The sequence below is a fragment of the Anomaloglossus baeobatrachus genome, chromosome 1 (genome assembly GCF_048569485.1).
Source record: "Anomaloglossus baeobatrachus isolate aAnoBae1 chromosome 1, aAnoBae1.hap1, whole genome shotgun sequence".
In the NCBI taxonomy this organism is placed as follows: Eukaryota; Metazoa; Chordata; class Amphibia; order Anura; family Aromobatidae; genus Anomaloglossus; species Anomaloglossus baeobatrachus.
In genome coordinates this window covers 696,715,043-696,730,415 of record NC_134353.1, presented here as the reverse complement: position 1 = coordinate 696,730,415, position 15,373 = coordinate 696,715,043, and the positions used below count along the sequence as shown (strand labels likewise).

General features: G+C 52.4%; 1 protein-coding gene across 2 annotated transcripts in view; it reads left to right on the top strand.

The window, feature by feature from the left end:
• The first annotated feature begins 4,212 nt into the window (after positions 1 to 4,212).
• PISD (phosphatidylserine decarboxylase) overlaps positions 4,213 to 15,373 on the top strand; it is a 73,746-nt gene continuing 62,585 nt past the window's right edge. Inside the window, exons 1-3 of one of the 2 annotated variants that reach the window (XM_075341761.1) lie at positions 4,213 to 4,281; positions 4,430 to 4,488; positions 4,573 to 4,748. In XM_075341761.1, coding sequence (XP_075197876.1) covers positions 4,232 to 4,281; positions 4,430 to 4,488; positions 4,573 to 4,748 — 285 coding nt within the window. In that variant the 5' untranslated portion in view covers positions 4,213 to 4,231. Of the gene's footprint in view, positions 4,282 to 4,429; positions 4,489 to 4,572; positions 4,749 to 15,373 lie in introns of those variants that run through there. The other variant, XM_075341763.1, reaches the window with a different exon arrangement.

The window sequence follows — 15,373 nt, the reverse complement described above, 5'->3', positions numbered from 1 at the left end:
CTTCAGCCGTGTGGCTTTACCTTGGCTGGTATCAAAATTGGGGGGGGACCGCACGCGTTTTTTTTAAATTATTTATTTATTGTACTGCACGATATAGACCCACCCACCGGCGGCTGTGATTGGTTGCAGTGAGACAGCTGTCACTCAGCGTGGTGGCGTGTCTGACTGCAACCAATCATAGGCATTGGTGGGCGGGGGAAGCAGTAAATACTAAATGGAATAATGAGCGGCTGGCATTTTCAAAAGGGGAGAAGCCGCCAGAGAAGTGTGACAGCTGTGCAGTGCCGCGACGGTGATCGGTGAGTATGAGAGAGGGGGGAGAGAGACCAGGAGTGATCTTAAACGATTTAGATCGTTCTGCTGGACATGCTGAGCATGCGCAGTAGAACGTGACGGAATCCGTCGGCGGATTCCGCCGCTTAGTTCATTGCGGCGGAATCCGCCCCCATAGACAATCATTATGCCTCGTAACAAATCCCAACAGAATCCTGCGGAGTGCGTTTTTTTAGCGCAACAAAAAACGCTACATTCAGCGTTCTCTCCGCCCGACGGCCACTGACGGTCAGCGACAAAACAACTGATGCGCCGCGGGGTGGATGCAACGCTAGACCATCCATTGCTATCCGTAGCTAATAGAAGTCTATGAGGAATAAACGGTTTCCTGCAACGGTTACCGTAATTCTTCAAGGCGGCGGATAGCAACATATGCCGTTCAACGCAAGTGTGAAAGTAGCCTTAAATATGAAATTTCAAATTATCCTTTCCTTTTTTGTCCATTTAAAAATAAAGTAAAAAAGAAATATACATATTTGGTATCACCAGGTTCATAAAAGTCTGATCTATTAGGCTGCTTTCACACATTCGGTTTGTGCAGTGTGGCTCAATCCGGCTCAAAAACCTATGCAACGGATGCGGCGAAAAAAACGGATCCGTTTCATAAGTTTTTCCATGCGGCCCTTCCGTTTTTTGACGGATGCGGCTTGATACTGAGCATGCGCAGTGCAAAAAAACGCATCCGGCGGCAGGATGCGGTTTTTGCCACAGGACGCCGCATCCGGCGTACATAGGCTTGCATTGTAAATCGCGCCGATGCGCCGCACAAAAAAACGTGCCAGGCAACGTTCTATCCGGCCGTTGCATGGGCTAAATATGCCGCATCCGGCAAAAACTGGACGCAACGCAAGGCCATGCGGCACAATATGGCGCTAATGCAAGTCTATGCGGAAAAAACGCAACCGGCGGCAAAAAAACCAGTTGCGTTTTTTCTGCAAAGCGCCGTATTGTGCCGCTCAGCAAAAAACGGATGTGTGAAAGCAGCCTTAAACCATAAAATGAACCCAATGAGAAAAATTTACCACAATGTATGTACCCCAAAATCATACCTCCCAACCGTCCCGGATACAGCGGGACTGTACCGATTTCAGCGGGTGTCCCGGTGTCATGATCGTGAGGCTTTTTGTCCCGCCCGTGGCTCCACCCACCCGCTCTCTCCCCGTCTGACTTTCTCCCCCTCCTAATGCACATGAGCAGAGCCGAGCGCTGCTTCACTGCTCTGGCTCTGTGCTCCCGCTGTTATGGGTGGGCGGCAGCAGCACTCTGGCTGCCGGCACTTTAAATCTGCAGCTCAGCGTGCACTCACTGCTCACTGCTGGGCTGTTTGTGTACGGAAGTGCATCTGTGGGCGGAGCTACCGAGCAACATGCTGAGCTCTGTCCACAGATAAAGAGACTGCAGGAAGAGGGGCTGAACACCAAGGAATGCTGTATGTGACCTCCCCACCAACCCAACCCTCTCCTCACCAGAGCTACATGCCTTCAGTCACCCCCCTCACCACATCTGTATGGCCCCCTCACCAAATTTGTATACACCCCCACCAGATCTATATGCCCCCCAGCACACCCCAACTCTGTATGCCTCCAGCCCCCTCCCACCAGATCTGTATGCCCCAGCAGCCCTCTCCTCACCAGAGCTATATGCCTCCAGCCACCCCCCTCACCAGATTTGTATGTCCCCCAGCCCCCACACCAGATTTGTATACCCCCCAGCCACCCCACCAGATCTATATGCCCCCCAGCACCCCCCAGCTCTGTATGCCTCCAGCCCCCTCCCACCAGATATTATATCCCAGCCCTCCTCACCAGATCTGTATGCCCCAGCAGCCCTCTCCTCACCAGAGCTATATGCCTCCAGCCACCCCCCCTCACCAGATCTGTGTGCCCCCCAGCCCCAACACCAGATCTGTATGCCCCCAGCCCCCTCCCACCAGATCTGTATGCCCCCAGCCACCCCATCGGAGCTGTATGTGCCCCCAGATCTGTATAAGCCCCAACACCAGAGCTATATGCCCCTTAGTAATATCTATGCTACCAGTAATTTGTATGCCCCACAGTAAAGTGTATTTCCCCCAGTAATGTGTATCCCCCTTAGTAACGTGTATACCCCTCAGTGAAAAACACAGACGTTCTTCACTGATGTGTTAAACACGCATATGTTCCTTCACACTCCGTGATTCACGGCACACAGTGGTTGTCCATGTGCAATCCATGATACGTGATCCGTACTCCGTGATTGCACATGGACATATACTCACCTGCCCCTGCTCCTGCTTTCCGTGGTGCTGAAGAGTCCCGCGATTCAGCATCCAGCCACCGCTCTCTCACCTCTGCAGCTGCTTCCGGGTCGTATATAAAACCCCCATCCTCCCTTGTGATACATACACAGCGGTGTCAGTGTGTACTGTGCGTGGCTAGGTCTGTTAAAGTGTTGCCAAGTGATCACATGCCGAGGAGGAGCTGGATAGAGACAAGCGGGGTAGGTGAGTGCGGCTGCTGCCGGCTTCCCCATATTATTACCTCCAATGTGTGTATATGTATGATGTATATATCTATGTATGTCAGTGCAGATGACTGTGTATAGATTTGTCTGTTTATATGTATTTTAGGGAATTTGTCTTCAAATATGTACCGTATATGTGCGTATGCCTGTGCCCACGATCAGGACTCGCTGTGTCCTGGAGGCAGCGCGTCCTGATCTGCGGGGCTGCACGTCTCCTCCGCAGGAGACCACAGCTGCCTGTGCCCACAATCAGGACTCGCTGTATCCTGGAGGCAGTGGGTCCTGATCTGCGGGGCTGCACGTCTCCTCCGCAGGAGACCACAGCTGCCTGTGCCGACGATCAGGACTCGCTGTATCCTGGAGGCAGCGCGTCCTGATCTGCGGGGCTGCACGTCTCCTCCGCAGGAGAACGCAGCTGCCTCTGCCCACGATCAGGGTTCAGTGCGCTGAGGTCTCCTGCTGTGTTCTCCCTACGGAGGACGCATGCAACTGCAGCAAACAATTGATATGCTGCAGTCTGGAAAGACGCTCCGCAGGTCAGTGTTTGCTGCAGAAAAAACAAGCACAGTGGGCACGGGGTTTCTAGAAATCCCTCCACTGTGCTTGTACTGTACATTGCGGACACAGCAAAAACACGCTACATCCAAAATGCTGCAAATACTGATCGTGGGCACGCAGCCTTATATAATGTGATCAGCAGTGCTGAAAAGGATTGGATGTGGGCGTGACAGATTGCAAAATGGGTGTGGTTAGGGGGCGTGGCTTAAAATTGCCGCGGCGCGCTACGCGTGCCGCATACTTTGTCCCTCTTTCTCATGTTTAAATGTTGGGAGGTATGCCAAAATGGTATCAATGAAGGTCCGCTTGTCACTAAACAAACAAGCCCCTCACAGCTCTATGGATGGAAAAGTAAATATGTAGAAAATCTCGAAATATAATGAAACAAATATATCTTTTTCTTTTGTAAACTTGTGAATTTGTTAGTTCTTTTGGTATCTCACACAATGAGCAGCATAAAAAAAATAGGGGCAGAATTGTAATTTTGCCATTTAACTGCACTTGGAATTTTAAAGTTATGGCCAGTTATGAAAAACCATTCGGGGGGAAAAAAACAAAAGCGCAAAAACAAAAAAGAAGCCCTGTCGTGCAAAAGTAAAAGAGGGTGTCCTGACCCAGTTGAAGCTTATGCGCTCACAGCAGTGGACTCAATCGGTTTTCCCAGTCCAGCGCCACCACAGGACATGGCTTCATGCGGACTCTGGTCTCCGGTAAAATGGCGCTTGACCACTATTCTCCCCCTGGCTTTGGAGAACGGAAGTGGCAGCAGCACGTGATTAGCTGCCGGCTCAGTGACGTCATCATTCCTTGTCCTCGCCCCCTGAGTGTGAGAAGAAAGATGGCGCTGTGCATACGGAGGGCGTGCGGCTGTCACCACGGACTGGGAAGGTGATCGTACTGGAAGTGGGGCATTAATATAGAGCCGGAGCGGGAGGGGTAGTGTGCCCCACACTTACAGGGTGGAGTAAGGCCGATAACAAGGAGGGGTGGTTTGTAGTTACCCTGTGCCTGATGCAATGTCTTTCTCTGTTTTCAGCTTCCTGAAGGCAGGACGCCTTATTCCGAGCAGTGTGCCCAGGACGAGCTTCCTCTCCAGTGAGTACTCCCAGCACTGTGAGTGCCTCTGTTGTCAGGTGCCTTCATGGTGTCCTCATCTCATAAGTGTCCTGTTTTGTGTAGATGGAAGACGACTTCACGCAGCGTCTGCGGCGGTGGGCGCCAGAGTCAGACCCCTGTACTTGTTGCTGGGCACAGGCGGAGGCTATGCCGGCTACCGGCAGTACGAGGGCTATAAGGACCGGCAGCTGCAGAATCTGGGCCTAGAGGTTCCCCCCAAAGTGGCGTACACCTGGGAGGTGAGTGCCCCCCACGCAGACGTAATATGCAATATACGCCACCATGTTAGTCGTCTTTTCTGTTGCATTTTCTATTTATGGCCTTTTCTATGGGGGCATGTTTCCTCCCATAGACCTCTAACGGTAAACAGTAAGCATAGGTATACAGTATACAATATGCATTGACTGACATTACCAATCATCCGATTCTAAGGGGAGTCTATTAGGGATGAGTGCCCCTGAACTGTAACAGGGTTTCTGCGGATCATAGGATATTCGTGTCTCGGACAGACCTTTACATGTGCGTCCGCGTCCTGTTCGGGTTTGTCATCCAAATTAATCTTGTTGAAAGGTTGCAGATCAGTAAGATTTTCCGGTATGGGCATTTCCGGCCCCATCACAGCCATATCAAGTGTTGGCATGGCTGGGATTGGCCAGCACACCACTGATATAAAAAAAATAATTCACGTGGGCTCCCACCTTAGTTTTTATAACCAGCACGGGTAAAGCAGCAGGTACAGGCTGCAACCCCCAGCTGTCAGCTTTACTGTAGCTGGTTATCAAAAATACAGGGGATCCTAAGCAGTTGTCTATTTCTAATTATTTTAAATAAAACACACCAATTCTGGCGGTTCCCAGCTTCTCCCGATTGCCCTGCTGCGGTGGCAAACTGGGTAATATATAGGGTTGAAGTCAGTTATTTGTCAAAAATCAGTGCGATCATCAAGCCCTAGGTTAGTAATGGAGAGGTGTCTGACCCCCACCCCCCATTACTAAGCCTGTAAGTTCATGAAATAAACACAAACACACAAAAATATCCCCACTGCCCTTAGTGAACTCTGTTGAACCCGGACTGCTATGCCGCTATATTCCACAATACAACAGTCCGGCAGTGGGTTCAACAGAGTTCACTGAGGGGTAGAGGGGGGATCCCACCCAAGTGTGAACTCTGGTGACCTTAACTGCCAGATTGTTGGATTGTAGTCCGGCAGTCAGGTCACTAGAGTTCACACTTGGGGGCTCCCCTCTCTGCCCTCAGTGAACTTGGTTGAACCCGCTGCAGGATGGACGGACTGTCTAATTGCGGGGCACAGCAGTCCAGGAGTAAGGTTACCGGAGTTCACACTTGGGGACTCCCCACTGCCCTCAATGAGCTTCGGTGACCTGACTGCGCCAGACTGCTGTGCCATCGTATCCCGGAATCTGGCAGCGGGTTTACCAGTGGTCACACTTGGTACCGTAGGAATCTGGCTGTGAATTTCATGATGTCACCGCTTCTCACACTAACATCAATGTGCCGCGGAGGCTGTAGTGAGCAGTCACGTTTTCAATCACTGTAGACTCCGGATATAACACCGATTAATGCCAAGATGGAGAATATAATATAGTGTGTTTAAAAAACTATCACCATATATAAATATAATAAATACTCCCCAGCTATCAATAAATAGGCTATTGAATAAATATAGAACCAATACATAGAAAAACAGCCAACCACCAATAAAATGAATATTTCTTTATTAATAACATGATTAAAACAAAAATTAAGCAAGGAAAATGGTGACAAGAGGGAGCCAAAAACACGGTACAAATTTGTGACAATCCTATAAATACTTAGATAAATAATGTAATTTCATATAAAAGGCCACCAGGTGGCAGCAGGGGATCAAAATAAGCGGGCACATACAAAAAACACTGCCATATAAATTAATACAAATTTACAAATATAAAGTGCATGTGCTATAAAATAGAAATAAAGTGCACAAAAAGTACTGTGGAGTGTTCAATAATAAAGTGCACTATAGTTATCAATAATATAGATCTTGGCAGGGAGTGCCATGCATGCCCAGATGCAAGACACCAAGCCAGCCACTGGAGGTGCTATCCACAGATGCTAAATTAGATAAAGTGCATAACATGCATAATGCAATCAAACATGTATATATTCGTTATCTAGATGGATGTACCTGAGGCCATCAGGACCGTGTGTAGGCAGCATCCAACCCTACACGTGTTTCGGCGTACCTTCGTCAAGGTAGAGGAGTCGGCGTCTCAGCAGGAGAAACACCAGTTTCGGTTCCCCAAACGTACACGCAATACGTTTTTTGATCACTCTAACTTCAGGGACGCTGTCCAGAAGCCCAGAGCGGTCCCGGACAAGCGCTTTACTAAGCGCCTCACTGACACGCGTTACCCCTTCCCATCTGAAGTCGTTAAGGGCTGGGCTCACTGTCCCAAGGTGGATCCTCCAGTCTCAAGATTGGCGGATAGATAGAGCTTCTGGTGAAGTCCATCTATGAGGCCACGGGCGCGTCTTTTGCCCTGGCCTTTGCAGCCATATGGGCACTCCAAGCTATCTCAGCTTGTCTGGCTGAGATTAATGCTGTCACACGTAATTCTGCTCCGCAAGTTGCGTCTTTGACTTCTCAAGCGTCAGCTTTTTCTTCCTACGCCATGAACGCAGTCTTAGACTCTGCTAGCCGTACAGCTGTGGCATCCGCTAACTCTGTGGCAGTCCGCAGGGCCATGTGGCTGTGTGAATGGAAGGCAGACTCTGCCTCCAAGAGGTTCTTAACCGGTTTGCCGTTTTCTGGCGACCGCTTGTTTGGCGAACGATTGGATGAGATTATTAAGGAATCCAAGGGAAAGGACTCCTCCTTACCCCAATCCAAACCTAAGAGACCTCAGCAACGGAAAATACAATCGAGGTTTTGGTCCTTTCGTCCCTCCGCCAAGCCCCAATCCTCTTCGTCCAGCAGGCCGGAGAAAGGCCAGAGGAACTCCTATGCGTGGCGGTCCAAGTCACGCTCCCAAAAGGCCGCAGGAGGCACTGCCTCCAAGGCGGCCTCCTCATGACTCTCGGCATCCCCTAGCCGCATCCTCGGTCGGTGGCAGGCTTTCCCGCTTTGGCGACGCCTGGTGGCCACATGTTCAAGACCGATGGGTGAGAGACATTCTGTCTCACGGTTACAGGATAGAGTTCAGCTCTCGTCCTGCGGCTCGTTTCTTCAGAACCTCTCCGCCCCCCGCTCAGGCCGACGCACTTTTTCAGGCAGTGGACGCTCTGAAGACAGGAGGAGTTGTGATCCCCGTTCCCCTTCAGGAACGTGGTCGCGGCTTTTACTCCAACTTGTTCGTGGTGCCAAAAAAGGACGGATCATTCCGTCCCGTTCTGGACCTCAAACTACTCAACAGACATGTGAGAACCAGACGGTTTCGGATGGAATCTCTCCGCTCGGTCATCGCCTCGATGTCACAAGGAGACTTCCTAGCATCGATCGACATCAAGGATGCTTATCTCCACGTGCCGATCGCACACGAGCATCAACGCTTCTTGCGTTTCGCCATCGGGGACGAACACCTTCAGTTCGTGGCATTGCCTTTCGGCCTGGCGACAGCCCCACGGGTTTTCACCAAAGTCATGGCATCCGTTGTGGCGGTCCTACACTCTCAGGGCCACTCTGTGATTCCCTACTTAGACGATCTCCTAGTCAGGGCCCCTTCTCGGGTGGCGTGTCAACACAGCCTTACCGTCGCTCTGGCGACTCTCCAGCAGTTCGGGTGGATCATCAACTTCCCGAAATCCAAGTTGACACCGACCCAATCACTGACTTACCTCGGGATGGAGTTTCATACACAGTCAGCGGTAGTCAAGCTACCGCGGGACAAACAGCTTTCTCTGCAGGCAGGGGTGCAATCTCTTCTTCGGGGTCAGTCACACCCCTTAAGGCGCCTCATGCACTTCCTGGGGAAGATGGTGGCAGCGATGGAGGCAGTGCCGTTCGCGCAATTCCATCTGCGGCCACTCCAATGGGACATTCTCCGCAAATGGGACAGGAGGTCGGCTTCCCTCGACAGGAAAGTCTCTCTTTCCCTTGCAACCAAGACGTCTCTTCAGTGGTGGCTCCTTCCCAATTCTCTATCGCAGGGAAAATCCTTCCTACCCCCAACCTGGGCTGTGGTCACCACGGACGCGAGCCTGTCAGGGTGGGGAGCGGTTTTTCTCCACCACAGGGCTCAGGGAACCTGGACTCCGATAGTCTTCCCTTCAGATCAATGTTCTGGAGATAAGGGCAGTGTATCTAGCCCTATTGGCTTTCCATCGGTGGCTGGAGGGCAGGCAGATCCGTATCCAGTCGGACAACGCCACTGCCGTCGCATACATCAACCACCAAGGCGGCACTCGCAGTCGTCAAGCCTTCCAGGAAGTCCGGCAGATTCTGCAGTGGGTGGAAGCCACAGCCTCCACCATCTCCGCAGTTCACATCCCGGGCGTAGAAAACTGGGAAGCAGATTTTCTCAGTCGTCAGGGCATGGATGCGGGGGAATGGTCTCTACACCCAGAAGTGTTTCGAGAGATCTGTCGCCGCTGGGGAATGCCGGACGTCGATCTCATGGCGTCACGGCATAACAACAAAGTCCCGGCATTCATGGCTCGGTCTCAGGATCACAGAGCTCTGGCGGCGGATGCATTAGTTCAGGATTGGTCGCAGTTTCGACTGCCTTATGTGTTTCCTCCTCTGGCGATGCTGCCCAGAGTGTTACGCAAGATCAGATCCGACTGCCGTCGCGCCAATCTCGTCGCTCCAGACTGGCCGAGGCGGTCGTGGTACCCGGATCTGTGGCATCTCACGGTGGGACAACCGTGGGCGCTTCCAGACCGCCCAGACTTGCTGTCACAAGGCCCGTTTTTCCATCTGAATTCTGTGGCCCTCAACCTGACTGTGTGGCCATTGAGTCCTGGCTTCTAACGTCTTTCACAGAAGGTGGCCTTTCTAGTGGCAGTTACATCACTCCGGAGAGTGTCTGAGCTTGCAGCGCTGTCATGCAAAGCCCCCTTCCTGGTGTTTCACCAGGATAAGGTGGTTCTGTGTCCGGTCCCGGATTTTCTCCCTAAGGTGGTATCTCCTTTTCATCTCAATCAAGATATCTCCTTGCCTTCATTTTGCCCTAATCCAATTCACCAATGTGAAAAGGATTTGCACTCTTTGGATCTAGTGAGAGCACTCCGGCTCTACGTGTCTCGCACGGCGCCCCTGCGTCGTTCAGATGCGCTCTTTGTCCTTGTCGCTGGCCAGCGTAAGGGTTCGCAGGCTTCTAAGTCAACCTTGGCTCGGTGGATCAAGGAACCGATTCTCGAAGCCTACCGTTCTTCTGGGCTTCCGCTTCCTTCAGGGCTGAAAGCCCATTCTACCAGAGCCGTGGGTGCGTCCTGGGCATTGCGGCACTGGGCTACGGCTCAGCAGGTGTGTCAGGCAGCTACGTGGTCTAGTCTGCACACTTTCACGAAACACTATCAAGTGCATACCTATGCTTCGGCAGACGCCAGTTTAGGTAGGCGAGTCCTTCAGGCGGCGGTTGCCCACCTGTAAGAGGGGGCCGTTGCGGCTCTTTTTATTGAGGTATTCTTTTACCCACCCAGGGACTGCTTTTGGACGTCCCAATTGTCTGGTTCTCCCAATGGAGCGACAAAGAAGAAGGGAATTTTGTTTACTTACCGTAAATTCCTTTTCTTCTAGCTCCTATTGGGAGACCCAGCACCCGCCCCTGTTCCCTTCGGGCTGGTTGTTCTTTTGTGTACACATGTTGTTCATGTTGAATTGTTCTTTTGGTTCATGGTTTTCAGTTCTCCGAACATCCTTCGGATTGAATTTACCCTAGACCAATTTATAAGTTTTCTCCTTCCTGTTTTTGCACCAAAACTGAGGAGCCCGTGATCCACGGGAGGGTGTATAGGCAGAGGGGAGGGGTTACACTTTTTAAAGTGTAATACTTTGTGTGGCCTCCGGAGGCAGAAGCTATACACCCAATTGTCTGGGTCTCCCAATAGGAGCTAGAAGAAAAGGAATTTACGGTAAGTAAACAAAATTCCCTTCTTTTTTGTCACTGTCATTGGGGGAAATGAGTATTTGATACACTAATTTTCCCACTTACAAACAATGGAGAGGTCTGTAATTTTAAATTTTTTATCATAGGTACACTTTAATTGTCAAAAACAAAATTAAAAAAATCTAGAAATTGCATTCTATAAGTTTTTCTTTATCGTTCCTTTGGGAGACCCAGACCATGAGACCCAGACCATGGGTGTTTAGCTTCTGCCTCCGGAGGACACACAAAGTACTACACCTGAAAGTGTAGCTCCTCCCTCTGAGCTTATACACCCCCTGGTGAGCCAGTCCCAGCCAGTTTATCGCTTTGTGTTCAGGAGGCATACATCCACACATGCATTCTCATGTGATTTTTTGTTTTTTGGAAAGAGATTGAAGAAATGCGGGTCCACGTCTGGACTCCTGGCATGTCCCTTCTCACCCCACTGTGTCGGCGGTGTTGTTAAGGTTGATTTCCAAGGCTGGAGCCTTACATGCCGTGCTCCTTCACCATCCCTCCTGGGCTCTGGCTTGAAGTGGGAGCCAGCACGGTCTCCATGCCTGGCAGGACACCGGTCTCCATCCATAGCCCCTTGAGGAGTCTGTTGGACCGGAGCACTCATCCCCAGGGACCTGGCCCTGTGTCTCAGCAGCTAAGTACCTGAGACGTTTATGTGGGGGGTCCCTGTTCTTTATTGTATGGGGAGAGTATGCTGTATGTGTTTATTTTGACATTTCCGGCGGGTTCTCTAGCTTTTGCCCGAGAACCACGCCGATGGTGCCTGCGCGTCGGCCTCGCCGCTTAAATTTAGGCCCCGGCTTTGCCGGAGGCCTAGTTGCTGTTAACGTCCATCGCATGTCACTCATGCAAGAGGGACAGGCACGGCTCCTCCCGGCGGCCGTTCTGCACAGGGGAGGGACACTCCCCACTGCTGGGGTGTGTCTCCTCTCCTGCAGGTCTATGGCCCTCCAGTTCCCGCTCCCCTACAGGAACCCCCCTAGTCCCGCCCCCTCTCTTCGCTCCGGCGGCCATTTCTCAGGCAGAGTTCACTCTGCGCTGGGCCTGTCTGCACTCTGCATCCCTGCTGAGGTGCTGTGCATTGGGGGTCCGGGCTTCGGGATCTGGAGGGCACACAACACCGCTTCCAGCGATCTGGTAAGCCACAGCCGGTCTCCGGTTGTGCACCTCTGTATATTCTCCCTGGGGTTCATTCTCTTGCAAAGCCCCCACTCCAGCAGCATGTCTCACACAAGGAGCAAGGCTCCAAAGCTTTATTCTGTATGCACTGCATGTAAGCTCCTGCTGCCTGAGCCGAGCACCTGTCCACATTGTGATGTTTGCTCTAACTTTGCGGTGCCACAGCCTGGAGTCTCACCCCCAGTGGTCTCTCAGGCTGCTTCTGCACCTGTGGCTGAACCCCCGGCCTGGGTAGAGTCCTTTTCTAGGTCCATATCCCAGTCATTTGCTGAGTCCATGGGACTTTTGTCCAGGACTTTGATGAATATACATCAGCCCTCCTCACAGGGTGCCTCTAATACTCTTGCAAGATGATCCCTATCCTCTGACCTCCGTCCAGCAGAGCTCACAGAGGATTCATCATCAGGTCCCAGACCCCGTCCTTCTAAGAGAAGGCGCAGGGTTTCCTCCCCCTCCCCATCCCACGGCTCTGTCTCAAGAGCTGACTCTCAAGATGAGGAGGATGCCCTCACAGGGGGCTCGGAGGCTATGTACCCCATCGATCTCTCCGAGGGTGACTCAGATTTTAGTGACTTGATTGCTTCTATTAATTCTGTACTGGATCTCAATCCGCCAGTCTCAGAGGAGCAACCCTCTCTGGCAGAAAAGCATCAGTTTACCTCGCCTAAGAGAGTGAAGAGTGTGTTCTTTAACCACTCCAGTTTTCAGACCGCTGTGACCAAACCCAGGGCCTGTCCTGACAAACGCTTTCCAAAGCGTGGTTCTGATGACCGTTTTCCCTTTTCACCTGAGGTGGTCAAGGAGTGGTCGCACTCCCCAAAGGTAGACCCCCCGGTGTCTAGGCTCTCAGCCCGGACCGTTGTGTCGGTGGCTGACGGCACCTCACTTAAGGATTCCACTGACCGTCAGATTGACCTTCTGGCCAAATCTGTGTATGAAGCTGCGGGGGCTGCTTTTTCCCCGACTTTTGCAGCAGTGTGGGCTCTCAAAGCCATCTCTGCTTCCCTAGAGGAGATGCATTCCCTCAGCAAGGAATCTATGCCTGAGATGGTTTCCTTAACTTTTCAGGCTTCAGCTTTTTCATCTTATGCCATGTCTGCCATGCTAGAGGCTTCTCACCGCACTGCGGTGGCTTCAGCTAATTCCATTGTTATCCGCAGGATCTTGTGGCTTCGAGAGTGGAAGGCAGATGCTTCTTCCAAGAAGTTTCTTGCTGGGCTCCCTTTTGCTGGTTCCCGGCTGTTCGGCGAACAGCTGGATGAAATTATTAAGGAAGCTACTGGCGGGAAGAGTACTTCCATGCCACAAACCAAGACCAGGAAACCCGCCCAGGGTAGGAATCAATCGAGGTTTCGTTCCTTTCGTTACTCCAACTGGTCATCCTCTAAGCCCTCCGCCTCGTCCGCTAACTCAGCTAAGGATCAGAAATCCAACTGGCACCCAAAAGCGCGTCTGCAGAAGACCGCAGGAGGTCCTGCCACTAAGGCAGGCTCCTCATGACTCTCTGCCCGCTCCAGCCACGTCCTTAGTCGGTGGCAGGCTCTCCCACTTTGGCGACGCTTGGTTAAAACAAGTCTCCGATCAGTGGGTGAGAGATATCATATCTCACGGCTACAGGATAGAATTCTCTTCCAGCCCGCCAAACAGATTTTTTCTCTCAACTCCCCCCTGCTCCAAGGCCGCCGCCTCTCGCAGGCCGTGGCATCCCTGCAGGCAAACGGAGTGATTGTACCAGTTCCCACTCGGGAACGGTTCAGAGGTTTTTACTCAAACCTCTTCCTAGTTCCCAAAAAGGACGGTACCTTCCGGCCCATCCTGGATCTCAAGCTTCTCAACAAGCATGTTCGGGTGCGGCATTTTCGCATGGAGTCTCTGCGATCAGTCATTGCCTCAATGACCCAAGGGGATTTCCAGGCGTCCATCGACATCAGAGATGCCTATCTACATGTGCCAATCGCAGTTTCACACCAGCGTTGGTTACGTTTTGCCATAGGAGAGGATCATTTCCAATTCGCGGCTCTCCCCTTCGGGTTAGCCACGGCCCCTCGGGTATTCACCAAGGTCATGGTGGCAGTGATTGCGGTCCTGCACCTCCAGGGGTTGGCAGTGCTTCCTTACCTGGACGACCTTCTAGTCAAGGCTCCATCCAGCGCAGACTGTCAGCGGAGTGTCTCGCTCACTCTCGCCACTCTAGCCCAATTCGGGTGGCTTGTCAATCTTCCCAAATCCACTCTGACTCCGACCCAGAGTCTCACGTACCTAGAGATGCAGTTCGAGACTTTACCGGCACTTGTGAAGTTGCCCTTAATCAAACAGCAGTCTCTCCAGCTAGCGGTGCGCTCTCTGCTGCGGCCCCGCCGTTATACCCTCAGGCGCCTGATGCAGGTGCTGGGTCAATGGTGGCGTCCATGGAGGCTGTTCCCTTTGCCCAGTTCCATCTGCGCCCTCTGCAGCTGGACATTCTCCGCTGTTGGGACAAATGGCCTTCCTCCTTACAGAGGTTAGTGGCTCTGTTGCCACGGACCAGGAGCTCTCTTCAGTGGTGCTTCGGCCCCTCTCCCTGTCCCAAGGGCGCTCCTTCCTGGCCCCGTCCTGGATGATTCTCGCCACGGATGCCAGTCTATCCGGCTGGGGAGCGGTATATCTCCACCACAGAGCACAGGGCACTTGGACCCGTCCGAGTCAGCCTTTTCAATCAATGTGCTGGAAACCAGAGCCGTGTTTCTAGCTCTCCTAGCTTTTCACCACCTGTTGGCGGGCAGGCATTTTCGAATACAGTCAGACAACGCAACAGCGGTTGCCTACATCAATCACCAAGGCGGGACACGCAGACGCCTGGCAATGATGGAGGTACAACGCATCCTTCAATGGGCGGAGGACTCCAAGTCCACCATATTCGCAGTCCACATCCCAGGCGTGGAAAACTGGGAGGCAGATTATCTCAGCCGTCAATGCGTGGACGGTGGCGAGTGGTCCCTGCACCCGGCAGTGTTTCAGTCAATCTGCCGCAAATGGGGCACTCCGGACGTGGACCTAATGGCATCCCGTCACAACAACAAGGTTTCTGTTTACGTGGCTCGCTCCCACGATCCTCAGGCCTTCGCCGCGGACGCTCTGGTTCAAGACTGGTCCCAGTTTCGTCTGTCCTACGTGTTTCCCCCTCTAGCTCTCTTGCCCAGAGTCCTGCGCAAGATCAGAATGGAGGGCCGTCGAGTCATCCTCATTGCACCGGACTGGCCCAGGCGAGCTTGGTATCCGGACCTGCTCCAACTGTCCGTAGAGATGCCGTGGCATCTTCCGGACCGTCCAGGCCTACTCTCGCAAGGTCCGTTTTGCCGCCCGAATTCTGCGGCCCTCAAATTGACGGCGTGGCTCTTGAGTCCTGGATTTTGACTACTTCTGGTATTCCTCCTGAGGTCATCTCCACTATGACTCGGGCCCGTAAGTCTTCCTCCGCCAAGATCTATCACAGGACTTGGAAAATTTTCCTGTCCTGGTGTCGCTCTTCCGGCCATCCTCCTTGGCCATTCTCTTTGCTGACCCTTCTGTCTTTTCTGCAGTCCGGTCTGCAGCTAGGACTG